This window comes from Eleutherodactylus coqui, chromosome 5 (genome assembly GCF_035609145.1).
Source record: "Eleutherodactylus coqui strain aEleCoq1 chromosome 5, aEleCoq1.hap1, whole genome shotgun sequence".
Lineage (NCBI taxonomy): Eukaryota > Metazoa > Chordata > Amphibia > Anura > Eleutherodactylidae > Eleutherodactylus > Eleutherodactylus coqui.
Window position 1 is genome coordinate 253,148,173 of NC_089841.1, and position 26,537 is coordinate 253,174,709.

The following is a 26,537-nucleotide window of genomic DNA, read 5'->3' on the forward strand; positions in this document are numbered from 1 at the left end:
CTCCCATGATCACTATGTTGGGCTTTTTTGAGAGCTTGGCCATCTGATGTAGAAAGAGTTCATCCATATCTTCTGCTTGTCCAGGTGGCCTATAGGAAATGCCTACTATAAAATCAATTTAAAAATGGTGTCACTGCATTCAAAGATCCGTAACATTTGTGTTTTTCTGGCTACAGAGCTGGACCAATGACTATCTACTATAATTGGCACAAATATAAAAGCAAACAATTACAATAAAAGGTCCGGCCTCCTCCCCCCCCTTAATAGCCGGCCATCTCTCACCTTATTTCCCTTTCACTGGTAACGAAACCATGAGATGTCAGAGGAGAGGAAGAAGTATAAAATTCCCCTCAGCGGTAATCACCAGTAAATGTAATTATATTCTTAATATCTTATGGAGTATAGATATAGTGTAACACTATACATGTAGTACCGTAGTATCTTATTCTGAGCATGTGGTGCGCCCGGTATGGTCCGGCACATCCTAATGCCAAACAGTTATATTCCTGGAAACAAATTTTATATTAATTAAAAAAAAAAAAAAAGGTCCGGCCTCCTCCACCCCTTAATAGCCGGCCATCTCTCACCTTATTTCCCCGTCGCCGGTGACAAAACTAAACAATGTCATAGAAGAGGGAGAAATATGACATTACACTCACCGGTAGTCAGCGGTAAATGTAATTGCAGCATTAATATCTTATGAAGTATATGTATACGGTGACACTATACATAGATTATCATAATATCAGCCTATATTGGGCATGTGGTGCGTCTGACATGGTCAGGCACATCCTAATACCATACAGAAAAAGAAGGGGAAAAAAAAGGTCCGGCCTCCTCCACCCCTTAATAGCCGGCCATCTCTCTCCTTATTTCCCCGTCATTGATGACAATACTAATAGATGTCATAGAGGAGGGGGAAATATAAAATTACACTCACCAGTAGTCACTGGTAAATGTAATTGTATTTTTAATCATTTATGGAGTATATATAAAGTGTAACACTATATATATAGTACCATAATATCAACACACTCTGCGCATGCGATGCGCCTGACATGGTCAGGCACATCCTCACGCCATACATATCAAAAGAAAAACAAAGGTATACCACCTGTATGCCAGATGTAGACATTCTGGCAGTAATCATCCAGCTTGGTCTGATGGAATTGCTGGGCTGCTCCTAATGACATCATCGGTGTTCTTCTGCTTCTCTTGATGGTCTTCTTCTTTTGATGGTCTTCTTGGGGCTTATGAGATCTGGCTCTGATGATCTTAAAGAGCCGGTGTGCTGTCCAGGGTTTTCCAGTTAGTGCTGACAAATGAAAACCCTGTGAATAAGGCCTGGTGGTCTGCCGATATGGCCGAGTGGTGGGCTTCTGCTGCCTCCATCCGCTCGAGATTAAATGGTCTGGAGCCGCGCCGGATGTTGTTAGACTATAAGAAGAGGAAGCATAGGGATTTAGCTGGTATTATAACTTCTCATGACAGCACTGGATTACAGTTCAAAAGAAAAAACTAATGCCTATATAAAAATTTATCACCCTAAGGGCAAAGTCAGATGGGCGTTTTTTTTTCTTGCGCCTATGTGCGCAAAAAAAGTCACGTCTGATAGAGCCATTGGCTCCCTATGATTTGTTCCTATGTCCGTCTTTTACAAGCGCAAAATACTCACACTTGTAAAAGATAGGACATCCGTGCGGCGCGGAAAGATTCCCCACGGGGAGTCCCCTTATCACTGAACACTGTGACAGCACAGTCACAGTGTTCAGTGACAAGGGGACTCCCTGTGGGGATTAAGCTGTCACAGCTGTGGCATAGGACTATGATGCCATCCCATTGCTTTCAATGGGGCCATTGCTACTGCCGCTGACCCCATTGAAAGCAATGCGATGCAGTCAACCCCCGCAGTGACTTTCGGGAAGGGCTTGAAATAGAAGCTGCTGTAAAAAAATATATGTATATACATTACCTCTCTGCCGCTGTGCAGCGCTGGCACATGTTCTTGCTGACTGCCAGCACTGCTCTGAAGCACTTTCAGCTGGCCGGGGATTTAAAAATCCCCGCCTCCTAAAAGAGCTGTGTCTGATTGGCTGAGCGCTCAGCCAATCACAGGTAGCGCTTAGCCATTCATTGAATGACAGCTGAGCGCTGCCTGTGAGTGGTCACAGCGTTCAGCCAATCAGAGGCAGCGTCATTGAAAGCAATGGGCATGGAGCTATGGTCAGGTGCATTTTGCACATGCATGCAACACTTTTTTTGCTCAAAAAGGATGCTCGTCTGACTGAGCCCTAAGACCAAATACAGACAGCCGGTGGGAATCCGACGGTGAAATCTCGTAATGGAATCAGACCTTGTTCCCTAGTGGGGACCCCTGGCTTACCTGTCCGCTGTCTTCTTTCTGCGCTGCAGATGTGCCGGCTGGTGTGCCGCCATACATGCGCAGTGCAGAGCTGTTGCGCCGGCGATGATACAGATCTGTGGCAGCTCGATGCGGGATGGACAGCTTCCATTGACTGCAATGGAATTCATCCGTGCGAGCCTCACACTAGAATAGGACATGCTGCAATTTTTCCCCCGGCAGCAAAAAATCGCCGCTTATTTCCACTCGTGGGCATGGAAAAGTGTTTTGCTTAGCATGTCTATGGGCAGTATTTGCTGCGGGATCCAGAGGTAAACACTTGCTCCGGATCCCGCAGTGCAAATACGCCCGTGGGCATTGGGCCTAAGACTACTCGCACACGGACAGATTTAAACTTGCGTCTCAGATTCTTAGATGGAACTCACATCAGCCAGCACACAGACACATCATCCATGCGCTGTGCGGGACATCACACATTATAATGTGCGTAAAATTTTATTTTTCATGAACTATTCATACGAGTAGAAAAAAGTCCCCTGTAAATATACCCGGTCCAATCAATACGTTTAATTTGTCTTCAATTTTCTAACCAAAAAAATCGATTCGAAAGTCAGATGGAAAAATCTCCCGTATGAAAATGGCCTAAATCAGGTTACTGTAAGTTATCACTGATAGTCACAGAAATTCATGTTCTTCCTAAGTATTACAACCTAAACATTCAAGACATATACAGTATATAGACCAAGGAAGCTCATAAAGGTGATATTAGGGCTACAGCCCACGTCTAGCACCATAGTGAGGCATAGACATATACAGTATATACACCAAGGAAGCTCATAAAGGTGATATTAGGGCTACAGCCCACGTCTAGCACCATAGTGAGGCATAGACATATACAGTATATACACCAAGGAAGCTCATAAAGGTGATATTAGGGATACAGCCCATGTCTAGCACCATAGTGAGGCATAGACATATACAGTATATAGACCAAGGAAGCTCATAAAGGTGATATTAGGGCTACAGCCCACGTCTAGCACCATAGTGAGGCATAGACATATACAGTATATAGACCAAGGAAGCTCATAAAGGTGATATTAGGGCTACAGCCCACGTCTAGCACCATAGTGAGGCATAGACATATACAGTATATAGACCAAGGAAGCTTATAAAGGTGATATTAGGGCTACAGCCCACGTCTAGCACCATAGTGAGGCATAGACATATACAGTATATACACCAAGGAAGCTCATAAAGGTGATATTAGGGCTACAGACCATGGCTAGCACCATAGTGAGGCATAGACATATACAGTATATACACCAAGGAAGCTCATAAAGGTGATATTAGGGCTACAGCCCATATCTAGCACCATAGTGAGGCTTAGACATATACAGTATATACACCAAGGAAGCTCATAAAGGTGATATTAGGGCTACAGCCCACGTCTAGCACCATAGTAAGGCTTAGACATATACAGTATATACACCAAGGAAGCTCATAAAGGTGATATTAGGGCTACAGCCCATGTCTAGCACCATAGTGAGGCTTAGACATATACAGTATATACACCAAGGAAGCTCATAAAGGTGATATTAGGGCTACAGCCCACGTCTAGCACCATAGTGAGGCTTAGACATATACAGTATATAGACCAAGGAAGCTCATAAAGGTGATATTAGGGCTACAGCCCATGTCTAGCACCATAGTGAGGCATAGACATATACAGTATATAGACCAAGGAAGCTCATAAAGGTGTTATTAGGGCTATAGCCCATGTCTAGCACCATAGTGAGGCATAGACATATACAGTATATAGACCAAGGAAGCTCATAAAGGTGATATTAGGGCTACAGCCCATGTCTAGCACCACAGTGAGGCATAGACATATACAGTATATACACCAAGGAAGCTCATAAAGGTGATATTAGGGCTACAGCCCACGTGTAGGACCATAGTGAGGCATAGACATATACATTATATACACTAAGGAAGCTCATAAAGGTGATATTAGGGCTACAGCCCATGTCTAGCACCATAGTGAGGCTTAGACATATACAGTATATACACCAAGGAAGCTCATAAAGGTGATATTAGGGCTACAGCCCACGTGTAGGACCATAGTGAGGCATAGACATATACATTATGTAGTCCAAGGAAGCTCATAAAAGTGATATTAGGGCTATAGCCCATGTCTAGCACCATAGTGAGGCATAGACATATACAGTATATACACCAAGGAAGCTCATAAAGGTGATATTAGGGCTACAGCCCACATCTAGTACCATAGTGAGGCATAGACATATACAGCATATACACCAAGGAAGCTCATAAAGGTGATATTAGGGCTACAGCCCATGTCTAGGACCATAGTGAGGCATAGACATATACAGTATATAGACCAAGGAAGCTCATAGAGGTGATATTAGGGCTACAGCCCACGTCTACCACCATAGTGAGGCATAGACATATACAGTATATACACCAAGGAAGCTCATAAAGGTGATACTAGGGCTACAGCCCATGTCTAGCACCATAGTGAGGCATAGACATATACAGTATATACACCAAGGAAGCTCATAAAGGTGATATTAAGGCTACAGCCCATGTCTAGCACCATAGTGAGGCTTAGACATATACAGTATATACACCAAGGAAGCTCATAAAGGTGATATTAGGGCTACAGCCCACGTCTAGCACCATAGTGAGGCATAGACATATACAGTATATAGTCCAAGGAAGCTCATAAAGGTGATATTAAGGCTACAGCCCACGTCTAGCACCATAGTGAGGCATAGACATATACAGTATATAGACCAAGGAAGCTCATAAAGGTGATATTAAGGCTATAGCCCATGTCTAGCACCATAGTGAGGCATAGACATCTCCCATTAGTACTACTATGACGTTATAACATACCAAGCTGAACCAATACAATTTCTGCCCATACTTACTGGTACAGGGATGTGTGGTGGGCGCATCTGCAGGGCTTGCACCATGTCCCAATTGATATTCCGGAAAAACCTCTGGGCTCTGATGTCACCGTGGACCCCTAAGCGCGTCGTAGGATCTTCCCGGAGGAGCTAAAAGGAAAAAAATGTAATCTAGTGCTTTGAACTATTATTACTGTCCTGGTCTAGTATAACATGTATTACATAGAGAATATATTCACCTTCTTGATGATGTTCTTCGCCTCGATGTTGGAGGCATTAAATCGTCCTCGATGGTACTTGGACCTGCTGGTAACCATGATATTTAGAATGATACCTAAGGCATACCAGTCGATGGCAGCATTGTACTCCTCCCCGCTCAGCATCTCAGGAGCCATGAAGCCCGGCGTTCCAGCATATCCGGAGGCTGTGCGGTCTCCATAGATGTCCTCGAGGGCCAACCCGAAGTCGGCGATCTTTAGATGGCCCGCTGAAGTCACCAGGATGTTATCCGGCTTGAGATCTCTGTGAAGTAGAGGAAACAATGGTTTATTCCCATTCATACTGCTAAGAGAGAATCTGTCCCATTAGCTGATTTACTGTATAAATATATGAAGATGTTACCTAATGTGCGCACAAACATCCAGAATTAATATATCTAAGTATGTTTTATATCAGATTCCAAACCATCTACTATAATATAATCTGGGATTACAGACCCGGCCTGAGTCCATCACACCTAAAAAAGACAAGAATATATTTACCGGTGGACGATGCCCTTCGCATGCAGGTGTTGGATACCGCATACAAGTTCCGCTGCGTAGAAACTGGCACGAAGGGGAGAGAAGAGAATTAGTATCTGGAGGCTGACAGAAAGCTCTGAAGAACACATAGTACATAAGAGCAGAATATCCACCATGTGAGGTTATTACTATAGACTGCAGGGATCACACATCTCATTCTTCATGCTACATGTTCTCTAATCCTATCTTATTCTGCATACTACAAACATGGGGATAAGGACTCCTGCACAGGGCAGCGCCATATGTGTTTGTATTATAGATCAGTGGGCTCTCTGTGCGACACCCTATAGAGCCTTGAGAAGATATAGCATCCACCGGAGCAATGCAATATAATGTTACATGTGGTGGAGTATGGAACTTTTTTTTTTCTTTTTGCAGATTAATGGCCGCCAAACAGTGCCGATATACAAGAACAGCCATTTCCCTGCTTTAGGTGCAGTCCTATGCAAGCACTGTGTGACTTAGAGTTATGTATAAGAGATGCTGCTATTACTATGTGAGATCCATGATATACAGGTACAGACCATATAGAGAGTAATAAGCCTAGAATTGGATAAAAGTCTTTTAACAAAGTGTTTCAGTACTAACATCCACTGGTGTAACTATAGGGAATGTGGTTGCACCCCGGCCTAGGAGCCTTAGGAGCCTTAAGCCCTCATGTCCATGGGGAAAATCAGATCCGCTGCGGATTTTTAACGCGGATTTGGGCTGCGGATGCACTGTAATTGTCTTTTATTTTTCATGCGGGAGATCAATTGAACTATGTGCTCTATGAGCTCCTGCACGCATGATCCGCACTAAAATGGAGCATGTTCATTTTTTTTGTTGCTCCAGAAATTTTTTAATTACCATCTGCGGGTATTTATCTACCCGCGGGTGGTCAATGCATTCCTATGGGGCGCGGATCCGCGTGCAGGAAAAACGCTGCGGATTTTAATTCTTCTTTTCCCCGTGGACATGAGGCCTAAGGGTCTATAAGGCTTCTCTTATCTATATAGGGAACCCAGTACTATAAATAAAGCATTATATTTGGGGGTCTTGTTACAGGTTTTACATTGGGGCCCAGGAGCTTTAAGTTACGCCTCTGCGTTAAGCAGTTAAGTGAAGTTGGGTGGCCCAAGATAAACTTTTGCACCCGGGCCCATGAGCCTTTAGCTACGCCCCTGCTAACATCCTATAAATGGAGAGTATAGTTGCAGCTTCTGAGTATAACACTCTATTCTATGTACAGTCCCTTAATGAATGGAGTCCATCATTGGACCTTGTATGTGGGCAGTAAGGCTAACAATCTAAAGGTTTCTTTACACAGGACTACTATAGGTTGCATAAGCGCCCAACAGCCATTCCATGAAGAGCCGCCCAACTATCGCTCCTGTGCTTTACAAGGAGTGATAGTCGTTCTGTGAATGGAGGCTGAGTGGTTGAAGATCATGCTGACCCGCCGCCTCCATTCACAGTAAACAGGCAGTCATGCATTGTTGAACGATTGCCGGTTTACACGGCCGATAGACGCTTGGTTTTTAGTTCTGCTAAGTGACTCTGACCACTGATCGATTTCTCGCTCCATACCCAATACACGGGACGGCTATTGCCTGAATTAGCTGCTTCCAGCGATAATTGCCCCGTGTAAGGGTAACTGCACTCATGTACTGTCCTCTTCATGTATAACCTACAGGGAGATGTTTATTAGCTTACGACTACATTACCGTGCACAGGGGCTGTCGAGACACCCCTTCCGCTGTAGAAGTTCATCGAAGTCTCCGCAGTTGATGTATTCCATTCCGAGCAGCACCAGGTCCTGCCATACAGAAGAGCGATACAAGAATGTGAATGTCTAGGATCAAGCTACCAAATGATTGCAGCGTCTTCATTCTATACAGACAGGAACTATCAGAGGTTGATCCAGGGATTATTCTGACCGCCATTATGGAGTCGGGAAGGAATTTTCCCCGAAAGGGCTAATTGGCTTCTGCCTCTTGGGGTTTTTTGCCTTCCTCTGGATCAACAAGCCTGACCTAGATGGACATTGTCTTCATTCAGCCTCACATACTATGTTACTATGTTATACGGAGGCCATTCTGAGTTATTTCTCCATCATAGATGTAGACTATATGACAACGGGGGGGATGGGACAGTTACATGTATGATGGATCAGTAAGCTTAGTACTGGTGATAATAAGGCTGCAGCCCGGCCCCAGACACAGGAGAGGTGTAGCTTATACCTCATACAGCAGGCGTTCTCCAGCTACTGAATATTCACTAATAATCTACATATAAGAATCATGTAGAAGAAATGATTTTTCACGTAGGTTTTCATGTTTGCATCATAGAGAAGACGCCATCTCAGTCGCAGTGGCATCCATAGACTATTTACAAACCGTTTGCCTACATTCACAGATTTTTTACACAAAACCCTTTTCCCTTTAACCCCTGAAGGACGGGCCACTTTTCATGTTTTTATTCTCACTTCTTCATCCCTATTTTCAATACATACATTTTTTCGCCATATGAGGGCTTCTTATTTTGCGAGACGAGTTGTGTTTTTAATGGTATCATTTAGTCTACTATATAATGTATGGGAACAGTTTTACATTTGTAAGTGTGGTGAAATGATAAAACACACTGATGCCATTATCCTGCAGATCTTACTGTGACACAACGTTATTCTGTGGGTCGGTACGATAATGGCGATTAGCACGCTTATATAGTTTTACTACTTTTAACCTGCGATATTTAATTTTCGAAATTCTTGACACCAGAGGGATATTAATTTAATTTCTTTTATGAAAACAAAACTGTACTGATCTTTCATTGGCTGCAGTTGTCATGTGGTTTCCTGTAACATCATCTGTCACAACAATCACTGGGAATGCAGCGGGCTCCAGGGCTGGATCCCGGAGGCTGCAGAGGGGTAAGCATTAGAGATGAGCGAACGTACTCGTCCGAGCTTGATATTCGTGCGAATATTAGGGTGTTCGGGATGCTCGTTACTCTTAACAAGCACCACGCGGTGTTCCGGTTACTTTCAGTTTCCTCTCTGAGACGTTAGCGCGCTTTTCTGGCCAATTGAAAGACAGGGAAGGCATTACAACTTCCCCCTGTGACGTTCAAGCCCTATACCACCCCCCTGCTGTGAGTGGCTGGGGCGATCAGATGTCACCCGAGTATAAAAGTCGGCCCCTCCCGCGGCTCGCCTCAGATGCCTTGTGACTGAGTTAGCTGAGGGAAAGTGCTGCTGCTGGTGCTGCTGTAGGGAGAGTGTTAGGAGTGAGTGTAGGCTTCAAGAACCCCAACGCTCCTTCTCAGGGCCACATCTATCCGTGTGCAGTACTGTGCAGGCTGCTGTTAGCAGTGTTGCACAAATTTTTTTTTTTTCAAAATCGGCAGTCTGCAGGGCATTGCGCCTTGCAGTAATACTACAGGGAGAGAATTGTGTAGGCAGGGCCAGAAGACATATATTATTGATTGAATATAGTCAGAGGGCCCTCCGTTTCCAAAAAAGGGAAAAATTGTATTTGTCCTGCAGTCTTGCGCCAATTTATTTCCTGCCTGGGAAAAGTAACCGCTGTGCTGCACTTCATATAACTGCATTTCTGTGCAACACATATCTTATCTGATTGAATATAGTCACTGGGCCCTCCGTTTCCCAAAAAGGGAAACATTCTATTTGTCCTGCAGGCTTGCGCCAATTTATTTGCTGCCTGTGAAAAGTCTCCGCTCTGCTGCACTTCATATAACTGCATTTCTGTGCAACACATCTTATCTGATTGAATATAGTCAGTGGGCCCTCCGTTTCCCAAAAAGGGAAACATTCTATTTGTCCTGCAGGCTTGCGCCAATTTATTTGCTGCCTGTGAAAAGTAACTGCTCTGCTGCACTTCATATAACTGCATTTCTGTGCAACACATATCTTATCTGATTGAATATAGTCAGTGGGCCCTCCGTTTCCCAAAAAGGGAAACATTCTATTTGTCCTGCAGGCTTGCGCCAATTTATTTGCTGCCTGTGAAAAGTAACCGCTCTGCTGCACTTCATATAACTGCATTTCTGTGCAACACATATCTTATCTGATTGAATATAGTCAGTGGGCCCTCCGTTTCCCAAAAAGGGAAACATTCTATTTGTCCTGCAGGCTTGCGCCAATTTATTTGCTGCCTGTGAAAAGTCTCCGCTCTGCTGCACTTCATATAACTGCATTTCTGTGCAACACATATTATCTGATTGAATATAGTCAGTGGGCCCTCTGTTTCCCAAAAAGGGAAACATTCTATTTGTCCTGCAGGCTTGCGCCAATTTATTTGCTGCCTGTGAAAAGTAACTGCTCTGCTGCACTTCATATAACTGCATTTCTGTGCAACACATATCTTATCTGATTGAATATAGTCAGTGGGCCCTCCGTTTCCCAAAAAGGGAAACATTCTATTTGTCCTGCAGGCTTGCGCCAATTTATTTGCTGCCTGTGAAAAGTCTCCGCTCTGCTGCACTTCATATAACTGCATTTCTGTGCAACACATATATTATCTGATTGAATATAGTCAGTGGGCCCTCCGTTTCCCAAAAAGGGAAACATTCTATTTGTCCTGCAGGCTTGCGACAATTTATTTGCTGCCTGTGAAAAGTAACCGCTCTGCTGCACTTCATATAACTGCATTTCTGTGCAACACATATCTTATCTGATTGAATATAGTCAGTGGGCCCTCCGTTTCCCAAAAAGGGAAACATTCTATTTGTCCTGCAGGCTTGCGCCAATTTATTTGCTGCCTGTGAAAAGTAACCGCTCTGCTGCACTTCATATAACTGCATTTCTGTGCAACACATATCTTATCTGATTGAATATAGTCAGTGGGCCCTCCGTTTCCCAAAAAGAGAAACATTCTATTTGTCCTGCAGGCTTGCGCCAATTTATTTGCTGCCTGTGAAAAGTAACTGCTCTGCTGCACTTCATATAACTGCATTTCTGTGCAACACATATCTTATCTGATTGAATATAGTCAGTGGGCCCTCCGTTTCCCAAAAAGGGAAACATTCAATTTGTCCTGCAGGCTTGCGCCAATTTATTTGCTGCCTGTGAAAAGTAACCGCTCTGCTGCACTTCATATAACTGCATTTCTGTGCAACACATATCTTATCTGATTGAATATAGTCAGTGGGCCCTCCGTTTCCCAAAAAGGGAAACATTCTATTTGTCCTGCAGGCTTGCGCCAATTTATTTGCTGCCTGTGAAAAGTAACCGCTCTGCTGCACTTCATATAACTGCATTTCTGTGCAACACATATCTTATCTGATTGAATATAGTCAGTGGGCCCTCCGTTTCCCAAAAAGGGAAACATTCTATTTGTCCTGCAGGCTTGCGCCAATTTATTTGCTGCCTGTGAAAAGTAACCGCTCTGCTGCACTTCATATAACTGCATTTCTGTGCAACACATATCTTATCTGATTGAATATAGTCAGTGGGCCCTCCGTTTCCCAAAAAGGGAAACATTCTATTTGTCCTGCAGGCTTGCGCCAATTTATTTGCTGCCTGGGAAATCACTGGTAATACAGCATGCTGAGGGGTAGGGGTAAGCCTAGAGGACGTGGACGTGGACGAGGACGCGTAGGCCCAAGTGAGGGTGTGGGCACAGGGCGAGCTCCTGATCAAGGTGTATCGCAGCCGACTGCTGCGCGATTAGGAGAGAGGCACGTTTCTGGCGTCCCCACATTCATCGCCCAATTAATGGGTCCACGCGGGAGACCTTTATTAGAAAATGAGCAGTGTGAGCAGGTCCTGTCGTGGATGGCAGAAAGTGCTTCGAGCAAGCTATCATCCACCCACAGTTCTGCGCCATCCAGTGCTGCAAATCCAAATCCTCTGGCTGCTACTCCTCCTTCCTCCCAGCCTCCTCACTCCACTACAATGACACATGCTCAGGAGCGGGCAGACTCCCAGGAACTGTTCTCGGGCCCCTGCTCAGATTGGGCAGCAGTGGTTCCTCTCCAAGCAGAGGAGTTTATCGTCACTGATGCCCAACCATTCGAAAGTTCCCGGGGTCCGGAGGATGAGGCTGGGGACTTCCAGCAACTGTCTCAAGACCTTTCAGTGGGTGAGGAGGACGATGACGATGAGACACAGTTGTCTTGCAGTCAGGTAGTAGTAAGGGCAGTAAGTCCGAGGGAGGAGCGCACAGAGGATTCGGAGGAAGAGCAGCAGGACGATGAGGTGACTGACCCCACCTGGTGTGCAACGCCTACACAGGACAGGTCTTCAGAGGGGGAGGCACGGGCAGCAGCAGGGCAGGTTGCAAGAGGCAGTGCGGTGTCCAGGGGTAGAGGCAGGGCCAGACCAAATAATCCACCAACTGTTTCCCAAAGCACACCCTCACGCCATGCCACCCTGCAGAGGCCGAGGTGCTCTAAGGTCTGGCAGTTTTTCACAGAGACGCCTGACGACCGACGAACAGTGGTGTGCAACCTTTGTCGTGCCAAGATCAGCCGGGGAGCCACCACCAACAGCCTCACCACCACCAGCATGCGCAGACATATGATGGCCAAGCACCCCACAAGGTGGGACGAAGGCCGTTCACCGCCTCCGGTTTGCACCGCTGTCCCCCTGTGCCCCAACCTGCCACTGAGATCCAACCCCGCTCTCAGGACACAGGCACTACCGTCTCCTGGCCTGCACCCACACCCTCACCTCCGCTGTCCTCGGCCCCATCCACCAATGTCTCGCACCGCACCGTCCAGCCGTCGCAAGCGCAACTGTTTGAGCGCAAGCGCAAGTACGCCGCCACGCACCCGCACGCTCAAGCGTTAACCGTCCACATAGCCAAATTTATCAGCCTTGAGATGCTGCTGTATAGGGTTGTGGAAACGGAGTCCTTCAAAAGTATGATGGAGGCGGCGGCCCCGCGCTACTCAGTTCCCAGTCGCCACTACTTTTCCCGATGTGCCGTCCAAGCCCTGCACGACCACGTCTCCCGCAACATTGTACGCGCCCTCACCAACGCGGTTACTGCCAAGGTCCACTTAACAACGGACACGTGGACAAGCACAGACGGCCAGGGCCACTACATCTCCCTGATGGCACATTGGGTGAATTTAGTGGAGGCTGGGACAGAGTCAGAGCCTGGGACCACTCACGTACTACCCACCCCCAGAATTGCGGGCCCCAGCTCGGTGCTGGTATCTGCGGCGGTGTATGCTTCCTCCACTAAACCACCCTCCTCCTCCTCCGCAACCTCTGTCTCGCAATCAAGATGTGTCAGCAGCAGCAGCACGTCGCCAGCAGTCGGTGTCGCGCGGCGTGGCAGCACAGCGGTGGGCAAGCGTCAGCAGGCCGTGCTGAAACTACTCAGCTTAGGAGATAAGAGGCACACGGCCCACGAACTGCTGCAGGGTCTGACAGAGCAGACCGACCGCTGGCTTGCGCCGCTGAGCCTCCAACCGGGCATGGTCGTGTGTGACAACGGCCGTAACCTGGTGGCGGCTCTGCAGCTCGGCAGCCTCACGCACGTGCCATGCCTGGCCCACGTCTTTAATTTGGTGGTTCAGCGCTTTCTGAAAAGCTACCCACGCTTGTCAGACCTGCTCGTAAAGGTGCGCCGACTCTGCGCACATTTCCGCAAGTCCCACACGGACGCTGCCACCCTGCGAACACTGCAACATCGGTTTAATCTGCCAGTGCACCGACTGCTGTGCGACGTGCCCACACGGTGGAACTCTACGCTCCACATGTTGGCCAGGCTCTATGAGCAGCGTAGAGCTATAGTGGAATACCAACTCCAACATGGGCGGCGCAGTGGGAGTCAGCCTCCTCAATTATTTTCAGAAGAGTGGGCCTGGTTGGCAGACATCTGCCAGGTCCTTCGAAACTTTGAGCAGTCTACCCAGGTGGTGAGCGGCGATGCTGCAATCATTAGCGTCACCATTCCTCTGCTATGCATCTTGAGAAGTTCCCTGCAAACCATAAAGGCAGCCGCTTTGCGCTCGGAAACAGAGCCGGGGAAAGACAGTATGTCGCTGGATAGTCAGAGCACCCTCCTGTCTCTATCTCAGCGCGTTGAGGAGGAGGAGGAGGAGCATGAGGAGGATGAGGAGGAGGGGGAAGAGACAGCTTGGCCCACTGCTGACGGTACCCATGCTGCTTGCCTGTCATCATTTCAGCGTGCATGGCCTGAGGAGGAGGAGAAGGAGGAGGAGGAGGATCCTGAAAGTGATCTTCCTAGTGCGGACAGCCATGTGTTGCGTACAGGTACCCTGGCACACATGGCTGACTTCATGTTAGGATGCCTTTCTCGTGACCCTCGCGTTACACGCATTCTGGCCACTACGGATTACTGGGTGTACACACTGCTCGACCCACGCTATAAGGAGAACCTTCCCACTCTCATTCCCGAAGAGGAAAGGGGTTCGAGAGTGTTGCTATACCACAGGACCCTGGCGGACAAGCTGATGGTAAAATCCCCATCCGACAGCGCTAGTGGCAGAAGGCGCAGTTCCGAGGGCCAGGTAGCAGGGGAGGTGCGGAGATCGAGCAGCATGTACAGCCCAGGCAGTGCAACAGTCTTTAAGGGCCTGGACAGCTTTATGGCTCCCCAGCAAGACTGTGTCACTGCTCCCCAGTCAAGGCTGAGTCGGCGGGAGCACTATAAAAGGATGGTGAGGGAGTACGTAGCCGATCGCACGACCGTCCTCCGTGACGCCTCTGCCACCTACAACTACTGGGTGTCGAAGCTGGACACGTGGCCTGAACTAGCGCTGTATGCCCTGGAGGTGCTTGCTTGTCCTGCGGCTAGCGTCTTGTCGGAGAGGGGGAATCATCACAGATAAGCGTACCCGCCTGTCAACCGACAGTGCCGACAGGCTAACACTCATCAAGATGAACAAAGCCTGGATTTCCCCAGACTTCTCTTCTCCACCAGCGGACAGCAGCGATACCTAAGCAATACGTAGGCTGCACCCGTGGATGGAAGCATCGTTCTCTCTCACCATCCAAAACGGGGACATTTCTGCTTCATCAATCTGTGTATAATATTCCTCCTCCTCCTCCTGCTCCTCCTCCTGAAACCTCACGTAATCACGCTGAACGGGCAATTTTTCTTAGGGCCACAAGGCTCACTCATATAATTTTTCTAAAATTTTTTTATACGTTTCAATGCTCTTAAAAGCGTTGGAACTTTAACTTGAAACAATTTTTCGTTAAACTGGGCTGCCTCCAGGCCTAGTTACCACTTAAGCCACATTAACCAAAGCGATTAATGGGTTTCACCTGCCATCTTGGTTGGGCATGGCCAATTTTTACTGAGGTACATTAGTACTGTTGGTACACCAATTTTTTTGGGCCCTAACCTACAGTGTAATCATAGCAATTTCTATGTTCTTCGCCTGCACTCATGGTACAGAAAGGTGTGTGGGGTTGGCCTACACTTTAGCTACATAAATGTAACTTGGGCCTTGGCTATACTGCAGCTACTGAAATGGAACTAAGACTGCGCTCCCACTATACTGCTGCTTCGGAATTGTTCCTGGGGCCTGTGTAGGCTGCTACTATTACTTAAATGGAACTTAGACTATGCTCCTCCTATACTGCTGCTTCGGAATTGTTACTGGGGCCTGTCTTGAGTGCTACTATTACTGAAATGGAACGAAGACTGCGCTCCCACTATACTGCTGCTTCGGAATTGTTACTGGTGCCTGTCTTGAGTGCTACTATTACTGAAATGGAACGAAGACTGCGCCCCCACTATACTGCTGCTTCGGAATTGTTACTGGGGCCTGTCTTGAGTGCTACTATTACTGAAATGGAACGAAGACTGCGCTCCCACTATACTGCTGCTTCGGAATTGTTACTGGGGCCTGTCTTGAGTGCTACTATTACTGAAATGGAACTAATACTGTGCTCCCCCTATAATGCTGCTAGTGATATGTTAGTGGGGCCTGTCCTAATGCTACGGCTGAAATATTACGAATTATGGGCTCTGCCTATACCGCTGCTAATGGTATGTCTCTGGGGTGTGGAAACAGAGGCTTCCCAAAGACATGATGGCGGCGAGGCCATTTCCCACCAACGCGGTTACTGTTAAGGTGCATATAACCACGGACACGTGAAGAGGACACGTAGTGCCTCAAAAACATCCCCCACCACGGCCCACTTAATCCTGGCCACATTCCGAAAACCAACAAAATAAAACCGCGCTACTAGGTCCGCAGTCACCACCACATTACCACCAACGCGGTTACTGTTAAGGTACATATTACCAGTCTGACTGGGGCATGCAGACACCTTGACAGAATGAATAGTGTGTGGCACATAGGTTCCCCATTGCTATGCCCACGTGTGCAGCTCCTGATGGCGGTGGCACAGGATTATATTTCTCATTGCTTCTGTACAGCATTGTGGGCTATCGCCCCACCACTTTTAAAGAGGGTCGCTGCCTAGCCGTGCCAACCCTCTGCAGTGTGTGCCTGCAGTCCCTCCTCATGGCAGACGCACTTATAAATAGACATGAGGGTGGTGTGGCATGAGGGCAGCTGAAGGCTGCGCAGGGACAGTTTGGTGTGCGCTGTGGACACTGCGTCGTGCAGGGGGGAGGGGGGTTGGGCAGCATGTAACCCAGAAAAAGTGATTGTGCTTTGTTGTAGGTAGTGTGGTGCTTAGCTAAGGTATGCCATGCTAGTGAGGGCTTTTCAGAAGTAAAAGTTGTTGGGAGGGGGGGGGGCCCACTCTTGCCGGTATTGTGGCTTAATAGTGGGACCTGGGAACTTGAGATGCAGCCCAACATGTAGCCCCTCGCCTGCCCTATCCGTTGCTGTGTCGTTCCCATCACTTTCTTGAATTGCCCAGATTTTTACACATGGAAACCTTAGCGAGCATCGGCGAAATACAAAAATGCTCGGGTCGCCCATTGACTTCAATGGGGTTCGTTACTCAAAACGAACCCTCGAGCATTGCGAAAATTTCGTCCCGAGTAACGAGCACCCGAGCATTTTGGTGCTCACTCATCTCTAGTAAGCATATCACAATTTATTATTTTAATACAGGGGGTCTTATTGAAGAGGAGTTGTTCAGTAACTGGGCAACCCCTTTAATTTCAAGTGACACAAGCTGCCATTTAGCATGCTATGTGAGAGACAGTTACAAACTAATTACAATGAGAGCAGCCTGTATTGTAGAAAGGGGGTCTGCAGACCCACAGCCTATGGGGCTTAGTTGCAACAGCAACAATTCAATACCATGTTGCCCCAAAAATAAGACCTTGTCTTATATTAATTTTTGCCCCAAAAGAGGCACAGGGTCTTATTTTCGGGGGATGTCTTAGTAATACTAAGCTAGTAGCCGTGGTCCAGGTTCCTCCCGATGGTTTGCAAAGTTCCGTAGCTCCGCCGGGCTTCCTGCACTCCTTGGCCGCCGACAGATCATCACTTCCTGGTTGCAGCGTTCCTAAATCCCACCTCCAGGAAGCGATGGCTCTGATTAGCCAGAGATCGCTGCTGTCAGCCAATCACTGCAGTGCTCTCTGAACCAACGTGACGGCTGGTGAGTCCAGACGCTACACAATTGTTGCGGAATTTCAGCTACGGAATGTGCACCGACATTCCCCAACAATGTGCAGTACAATGTAAATGAGAGGGCTTTTAACAAACCCCATTCACTAACAATGGACACAACCTGCAGTGGAGGATAGTCATGCAGCATGCGTCATCTGTCACAGAAAAGGGATGGATCTTCATTGTGGATTTCATTCAAGGCAATGAGTGACGTCCGCAGTGAAAATCAGCAGATTGACTCCACGATGTGTGCACATACCCCTGTGGTTTGCCTCTATGTTTGTATTAGTTTTTAAGTGGTTCAATTTGTGTCTCTAGAACTTTGATTAGAGTTCTTGCACATGTGTAGCACCCAGTTTTTGGTATTTTCGGTTGTGCTTGTTACGGTTGTTCACCTCGACATCTATAGACTCACGGCTCCTATATCCCTGTACAGATATACTAGGACATTAATAAGCATAGCATTGTACACCTACAAACTGAATAGCGGGCATTCATTTTAATAAAGGTATTGTATATTTAACGGCCCCTCAGTGGAAAGTGGGGCCCATTGTGACTATTGCTATGTCAGCCCAAGATCTCTGTGGATTGAAATGTCTTAGGCCGCCTGCAGACGAGCGGGTCGGATCCGGCGGCGAGGATTCTCGCCACAGGACCCGACCTGAGCGCCTGCAGGGAGGAGCGCATACTCACCCGCGCCCGGCGGCCCCGGCTCTTTCATGTGCCGGCACATGCGCAGACCGGAGCCGGCGGTGGGTGAGTGACGTTTCTATGCGGGGCTCTGCGAGCCCGCACAGAAATAGGACATGCTGTGGTTTGTTTGCCGCTCGAGATTTCGTATGGCCAAACCGCGGCCGTCTGCATAGGATTGCGTTTGTTAACGCAATCCTTTGCAGGCTTTGAGCGGCGGAAATCCCGCCGTGGGATTTCCACCCATGTGCAGCCGGCCTTACTGTTGCACAGCTCACAGATACTTTGTATCACTACAGCATCAGGTACATATACTGGTATTTGTTCATTTGGAAGTAGTCATAAATGTACCTTTGTCTGGAAAGCAAATTGTCCATGTAGAAGAAAGGGGCTGCCAGATGCAAGTTGTAGCACCCGCCGCTCCACCATCACGCGGTCCTCTCCTTCGGTAAGCAGGCTTCTCTTGGCGATGACTTTTACAGCAAACTTCTGCCGAGTAGAGTTGTCTTCTGCCAGCACCACCTAGAAAAATAGTCATTTATGAAGAGGACAAATAGAGCAAAAATCCTAAACTGATCTGAAGGTTGGATTCACAGTGCAGGTTTGCAGTGCGGATTCTTCAGCGTAGCTCCATAGCAATCTACAGTACAATGCATCTGGATGGAGATCTGTGTAACAGTAGGGAATTACATGTTATGTAGTAATATTAATGCTGTGTGCAGAGCAAGAAACATGTGAGGAGAAGACGCATTGTAGTTCCATCTTACTAACAGGGTCTCAGACAATGATCATGCAGCTTTGTCATCATCAGCCTCTTGTAGGATTCTACTATATTAGAAGTATCGCACGCGCTCTGGACTTTACATTGTGGACCGTTGGAGAAGCCAAAGTATAGAACCTCTTGTATCAGAACAATAAAGCAGAAGAGCCTGAACACATCACTTCAGTGTTTTTCGAGCCTGTTTCACACTCCAGGTACTGTATATGCCGTGTGCAGGCACATCCTAATGCCATATATACATGTGATAGTCAGTCCGTCCAATAGTGCAATCCATATTTTAGCCCCATTTGCGGTGGTGAGAGGATTCACCCATATGCTCTCCTCAGTCAGTAAGTAACGGCCGTTTTCTGTGATTGTTTTTAATTTTCTATATTTCCCCTTGTGTGATGTATTTATATTAGTGTAGGGACCCACTACAACGCAAGGAACCGTGAAGTGGTTAGTGGGCTCATGCATCTTGGCCAAAATTCAACTAATGCCTTGCATTTATTATCTATCATTCACATGCAGCGTGGCATTAAGACTCCAGGGGAAGCCCAGGGTGGCAGTGCCAATGTGGTTCACTGATGGAAGTGCAGGGCAACCCGCCGAATTACCATGGTGTCATTAATAGGTTGCTGGTATGCATGGTGAACTACATCTATCAGAATGGTCTGGCACTTTGTATCCACTCTGTGTGGGAGTATACACCAAGCAGCCACCCCCCTCTATATCAAGAGGCAGTGTGAGTGGCTGTCTCATCGGTGTCCTGCACAGGTGTTATTCGCTCCCCCATTTGGTAGTCAGCTCCCTGCATGGTGAGAGGATACATCTATATGCACTCTTCAGTCAGTAAGTAATGGCTGTTTTCTGGAACCATTTGTGGTGGTATTCTCAATATAATAAGTGTGCTATAATACAAATATTTCTGAACCCCTTAAAAGGGTTGTCGGGGACCTTTAGTATTAGTAGAAGTGCAGATAGTGCTGTCAACATTGTAGCAGCCAGGGTTGGTACTACAGACAGTGAATTCAGGGGGAGCTTTGCCTGCAGTACCAACCCAGGCCTCTGCATTATGGGCAGCGCTGTCTGCTTCCAGCACTGCCAGCAGGCCCAGTCATTAGCTGTATTTACTGCATAGCAGGGGTTTGGGGTTTATATTATGTCTGTATAACTTTTTATTCATATATTTTTTGGGGGTGAGACCTAGAAATGTCACCATTGTGTTTTGGGTTTTTACAGACTTTACTATGCAGCATAAATCGCTTGAGAACATTATACTCGGGATCAGTACGATTAGAGCAATACCAAATTTATACAGTCCTAATGTTTTACTACTTTTGTAAAGAGGGGCATACATTGAATTTACAGGGCCCCACAGCAAAACTCAGAATTAAATTAGGGACAGCATATCTATAACAGCGCCTCAGCTCTAGTATACCTCTAATACAATCATATCATAGAGATGCTAGATTCTACACTGTGATAGTGATTACCGTTCTGTTACCTCCAGTGATCACATGTGACATCTCCTCTGATTGATGATTTCTGGTTTCGCTTTTGTTCTTTGTCTGGGCCCAGAATTCCATGAAGATTTCTTCTTGCCAAGATTCATCCCTGCACATTCCCCATCCTACCACTAGCTCTCACTATCTCTCCATAGTATTGGTGTCTCATTGGTGGCCCCAGAAAGTACTGCTGTGCCCTCAGTATGTCCCTACAGACTACTGGCGTCCCCTCTGCGGTGCCACAAACTACTGATGTCCCTTCTGTGTCTTCCCTTTCCCCTTAATGTCCGACTAACAGGTGCACCATAAATCTCTTTGTAACCTGCTGGTAGGGGGCGCTGCTCTCTCAGGCTTCTTATACACAGCTGAGTGTGATCTCGAGTTGTGAAACCCAGACTGATATCGCACTCATCAACCTGTGATTCACCCACAGATACAAGGCATTTTTCTTTAAAAATGCCTCCCATCACCTCAGGAAGAGTGCAGGAAGGAGGTGGAGAGGAGAAGGCGGCTTCTACACTGACGGATCCAGACCAGCAGGAATGTAAGTTCCAGACTTGTGAAGGGGAAGGGATGTCCGCAGAGGGACAGGCGGCGGGTCCTACACAACCCGTAGCAGTGACATCGTCTGCTTACATTGGAGACACATCATTGTTTTCAGACCAGAAATACTTATTTAAAACAATATATATAATTTTATGAGAATTCCTACATTCAAAAAACTATCACATTTTTATTTTTTACAGAGGGCTGTTTTTTTCAGGAAAAGCTGCCGTTTTTAATGGTATAATGTTTTGGTTCATAGATCACTTTTTGTTTCAATTTTATTTAAGGTGGGATGTTCAAAATTAGCCATTTTGGGCAATTATTTTATTTTATTCCGCGTTCACCAGGCAAGTTTTACATTTTTTTTTACTGAAGTTATGAATGCAGAAATACCAATTCTATGGGGGTGGTTCATTTGTAAGTTTTTTTAAAAACAATTTTTACATTTTTATTATACTTTTTTACACTTTTTACATTTGTTCTTTGTGAGACATGAACGTCACCAGCTTTGAGCGCTGATAGAACGCACAGCAAGCCTTCAGTATTGCCATGCATTCTACAGGTCTAATAGACTCTACCTCTGCCAGGGCATAAATGGCTGACTTGGAGGTCATTGTTAGGCCTCTGGGTGCCATAGCAACTGATCAAAACCTTGTGATGGCATCACGGGGGTCCGATGTGTGCCAGAGGAAGCCTCGTTCCCTGTCAGTCACACTGACCCCGGCATCTAAATGGTTAAACTGCCAAGATTGAAACTAGCTCCATTCTTGGCAGTCAGTGCAAAAGCCCATCTGACTGCTGACAGCTCACCTCTGATTATACTACAAATGGCACATGCATAGGAATAAAACCACAGAGACCACATGGTCCATATCTACCATTGTAATATTTCCTTAGCATTACTCTTTAAATGGGTCCTATAGACTGTATTAAGTCAGTTCTGGTCTAGGGTTTGTATTAAGTAGGGTCTGATCTGATATTTGTATTCATTCCCTAAAGAGTTTTCTGCTCTCTTTTGACTGATGACCTTTTCCCTAGATGGTTCATCAGTGCCACAGTTAATGGATGCGCATCTGCCGCTCGGGACCCCTGTCCATCAGCTGATCGTCCGGTCCACTGTCCATTGTAGTAGGCTGGATGTCGTGATCACTGGTCAGAGGAGGAAGTCTGATATCTGAACATGAAGTGTAGGAGCAGCATGGTGCCATGCCATGGACTACAACCCTTTTACTGGTGATGAACTATCCAGAGGATGGGTCATCAGTTAAAAAAGTGCAGAAAGCCCCTTAGTGACGAGGCTCTTTAAAGCCTTAATGATAAACCATTTACAATTTTTTTCATTGCCCATTCCTAGAGCCATTATATTTGGATTTCTCCATCCGCATAGCCGTACTAAAGCTGTTTTTTTGTATACATGTATTATGTAACATTTATTAAGGTTTTTGGGGGGCGGGTTGAGAAAAAAAAAAGACATTTCGCCATGGTTTTTTGGATTTCACTGTTTAGGGTTTAGCATGCAGAATAAATATAGTTATAGCATTATTCTCTGGGTCCGCACGATTCTGGCAATACCAGAATTTTTTTGTGTTTTGCTATATTTGTACAGTAAAAAGAATTTCATGTTTCTGTCTTCACCTCCCAAGAGCTGTAATGTTTTTATTTTACCATCAACCGAGCTCTACGAGATCTTATTTTCTTGCAGAAGAGCTTTAGTCTTCCTTTATCCCATTTTTGGGAAAGATAATATTTTGATCACTTTTTATTCTGCTTTTTCTAGAATCTTAATTACCATATATACTCGAGTATTAGCCGATCCGAGTATAAGCCGAGTCAATAAGTCTTACCACCAAAAACTTGTAAAACGTATTGACTCAAGTATAAGTCTAGCTATACTCGAGTATATACTAGGTAAAAAAAAACGCAATACTCCCCTTAACCCGCTGTCATCTCCCTGCTTGGCTTTGAATTTCCCCGCAGTCAGCGCTGTGTAAGTAGACGCTATGATTGGATTAGGCGCCAGACAATCACAGCCGGCGCACGATAAACCAATCACAGCCCTTCAGTGATGTCATTCACTGAATGGCTGTGAATGATCGAGTGCCGGTTGTGATTGTGTGTATTACATATTGGTGCGAATCGATAACTCACAAATTCGCTAGACATTTATAGAGCCAGCATACAATATCATGCTATTCAGACATATAGAATGAACGGGTCATATAAATAAAAAACCTAATAGCATATCAGCGCATTACAAATAAATAAAGTGTATATTTACATGTCAACGCAGGAAAGCAGATACATCCGCAAATCTGTTTAGACATATATGAGACTTATATGACAACGTTCTATATTAGACTAATAAAGCGCATATGCAATAAGACATCATGTCATACTAAATGCATACAAAATGTGGGTGCCAATCATTCAATATGAGGATAGTTGAACATGCCTATAGTATAATTATCACGTGGGTAAGGTAACATGTCATATTAAGTTATTGTTTCCTCATGGCGGCGAGCATAGTTGCGCATACGGCCGGGTGAAACCGCCCTAATAGTGCTTCTCAAATCCAACCCACAAAGATGAAATATGCTTGAACACCACAAAGATGCTAATAAAACTCTATAATACCCTAGGTAATCATGTCACAACCATACCCTCAAGAGAGATCACATTATAAGAGCACGGCGTTGGCATTAGGAGTCACTTACATCACACAGTCCAAATTACATAGATACACATCGCCAAAAAACTAACATGCCAAAACATTTAAAGAGGGTCCAGAGATGACTAAATACAAGAAAAGTCATGCAAAACAAGATAATACAAATGGGAGGCCAATAGAGCAGAGAAAAACATATTTACTTATAATTTAAACCCCGCCCCCTCCATCACCCCCCCCCCCCCCCCCCACAGAGCAAAGCAGAGTCCAGACATGATCTTAGGCAAAACATCCAAAAGTCCTGAGGACAGTCATAGTGCAAATCTGAACCGTCCAATTTAGACCTAGGAATTTTCTTCAGAGCCCATAAAGGTCAAGATCATGAAGTTCCATCAGTCCAACGGACCAATCCACCAATGATTCCAAGACGTGACAAAGTAGGGCCAGAAAGAAGCCAGAACTCCAGCGGTCAAGGAGTATTATCAACGGGATCCCAAAGAGGCAGCCCCCAAATAGATAACCTGAGGGAGAACACAGAGAGGAGACCTATAACAAAAAATATACAGAAGTGTTAAAACAAATGTATCAAACAAACAATTAAACAAGGAATCCTGTAAATAGGAGATCTTCATGGATCCTTTATGGGCCAACGATTTGTAACCGAAATACCCACCTGGATTCATACTCCTTTATATGGGTCATTATGAATGTAGCAATAGTAAGGGCTCGAGCAGACAATCGTGCTTTATGTGTGCACAAAAAGAGCGCTTCTAAAAGAACCAATGGGTTCCTACAGATCGCATTGGTTCACATTGGTTCTCCTTCACATGAGAGAATGTAGGTGCGCTAAATGGAGCGCACCTAACAAAGATAGGACATGCGTGGCAACAATGCCAAAACACAGGTCCGTGCTGCGCGCTGTGCAGGAGATTCCATTGACTTGTATGGGAGGAGAAGTTTATGGAAACTTCTGCCCTGGAAATAGATTCCCCGCTGCTTACAGCAGGACATTTAAAACCTGCTGCCTAGAAAGCACATTTTAAATGTCCCGCTGTAAACTCCTGTTAGTCCCTGTGGGGTTGAGGGGACTCCCCGAGGGTTCCCTTAATCCCCACAGGGACTAACAGCAATTTACAATGGGACATATAAAAAGTGCTTCTGGACAGCACCTTTTAAATGCAATGCTGCAAGCACGGGGGTATTCCTCCTGCCTCTCTGCTAGGCAATTGTCCAGCAGCAGGGGCAGTAAGCAACTCCCTCCCCCTCTCTCCCCAAGGGAATTCCCTATAGTGGTGGGAGAGGGGGGGCGGAGTTACATGGCTTCCCGCAAGGGCTTTTCCCGGGAGAAAGGGAGGAGGGGGCAGGGCTAGAGGGATCTGCGCCCTTGCAAAGTCCCTCTAGCTCTGAACCCTCTATGGTTTGCTATAGGGACTCTCTGTGAGAATCCCTATTGCTCCGCCCACTCTTCCAAACCCTGCCCACTCTCTCTGAGCTATGGGGATATCCCTTGGTATTTCCACATAGCAGAGAGATAGAGGAGAGTTATGGTGGATTTCCCCATAGTAAAGGAAAGAGAAGAAGCAATAGCAGTGGCCCCATTAAAGGCAATGGGCATGGACTTGTGTTTACATGTGTTTTTGCACGTACGTGGGCACGCGGTTTTGTGCGCACCTATGTATGCACATAAACACGTTTGTGTGAACGAGGCCTTAAAGTGGTACTGAAGGTATGACCCGTCACTAGGGTACACTAACTTACTGATCATACATGTCACTGAAAAAGCTATATAAGAACAATAAGACAAATCAAACAGAGGAAGTGTAGGAGGATTTTTTGGGGGGTGAGCGTGGCTGTCACTTCAGTCAATATCAAGCACAGTGCCATACTTTGTATATTGGCTTTTCCTGGTATTGCAGCTCAGTTCCATTCCATTGAATGGAATTGATTTGCTCTAAGGCCATGTGACCGATAAAGATAATATCACTGGCTGGGGAAGAGGCTGCAGCACTCACCTGAGTGCATGCCCTCTTCAATCAACTGATCGGTTGAGGGTCAAAGCAACAGACCCCACTGATCTGATATTGATAACCTATCCTGGGGATAGTTCATCAATATTGTAGTCCTGGAAAAGCAGTTTAAATGTGTTGCCCCATTTGGAAAATGCCTCAATCTTCATGACTCAATCAACATCGTTGTTCTTGAGTTTGCCTGGGTGCCAGGCACTACAACATCATCTCTGCATGGACACATGAGTGGCTGTAATAAGCATCCTCCGACAGTATCCGCTGGCCTTTGGCGCAGAAAGGTTCTACATACGAAATATCCAGACGGGTGAATGTAGGCAGCAGAGTCTTAGGGCTCAAACAGACGAGCATGACGGCCGCAAAACCTGAAGAAACCTAACCATTCATTTCAATAGTATAGTTTTGACTAGGGTGATTCTCGCCGATATTACTATATACGAGAACAGATAGGTCTTGCCTGATCTTTCTCACACATAGGTTCTGTCCTATGTTTTCTATCTTTCTGTTTGTTTTTTTTTAACTGCACGCAATAGCACGAAATTTAAAGGGTAAAGGAAAAAAACCCTTACTGATTCATGTGCAAAGACGCTCCGTAGCGGCAAGCGTATTTGTGTATGCGCCCTCAGAAGCAGTAACTGATATTTTTGCCCAGGACATGATTTCTTACCTGTCCGAAGCTACCCCGGCCGAGCACATGATGGAAAGTGAGTCTACTGATGTCAT

General features: G+C 46.2%; 1 protein-coding gene across 1 annotated transcript; it reads right to left on the bottom strand.

Moving 5' to 3' along the window:
* Positions 1-1,275: 1,275 nt before the first annotated feature.
* Positions 1,276-18,914, bottom strand: LOC136628961 (protein kinase C delta type-like). The gene is made up of 7 exons (XM_066605034.1): positions 18,906-18,914; positions 18,663-18,833; positions 7,802-7,893; positions 6,057-6,119; positions 5,535-5,817; positions 5,317-5,445; positions 1,276-1,437 (listed from the first exon to the last, which is right to left on the bottom strand). Exons 2-7 carry the CDS (start codon positions 18,738-18,740, stop codon positions 1,276-1,278), a joined length of 807 nt encoding a protein of 268 aa, XP_066461131.1. The 5' UTR covers positions 18,741-18,833; positions 18,906-18,914.
* Positions 18,915-26,537: the final 7,623 nt, after the last annotated feature.

What these genes read in the sequence shown, in the direction of transcription:
- LOC136628961 (XM_066605034.1), bottom strand. Translation starts at nt 18,740, where the DNA reads ATGGTGGAGCGGCGGGTGCTACAACTTGCATCTGGCAGCCCCTTTCTT. An exon ending in AATTTGCTTTCCAGACAAAG is followed by an intron (nt 7,894 to 18,662) that starts GTACATTTATGA and finishes TCTGTATGGCAG; the next exon opens with GACCTGGTGCTGCTCGGAAT. An exon ending in GCGAAGGGCATCGTCCACCG is followed by an intron (nt 5,818 to 6,056) that starts GTAAATATATTC and finishes TCTACTTCACAG; the next exon opens with AGATCTCAAGCCGGATAACA.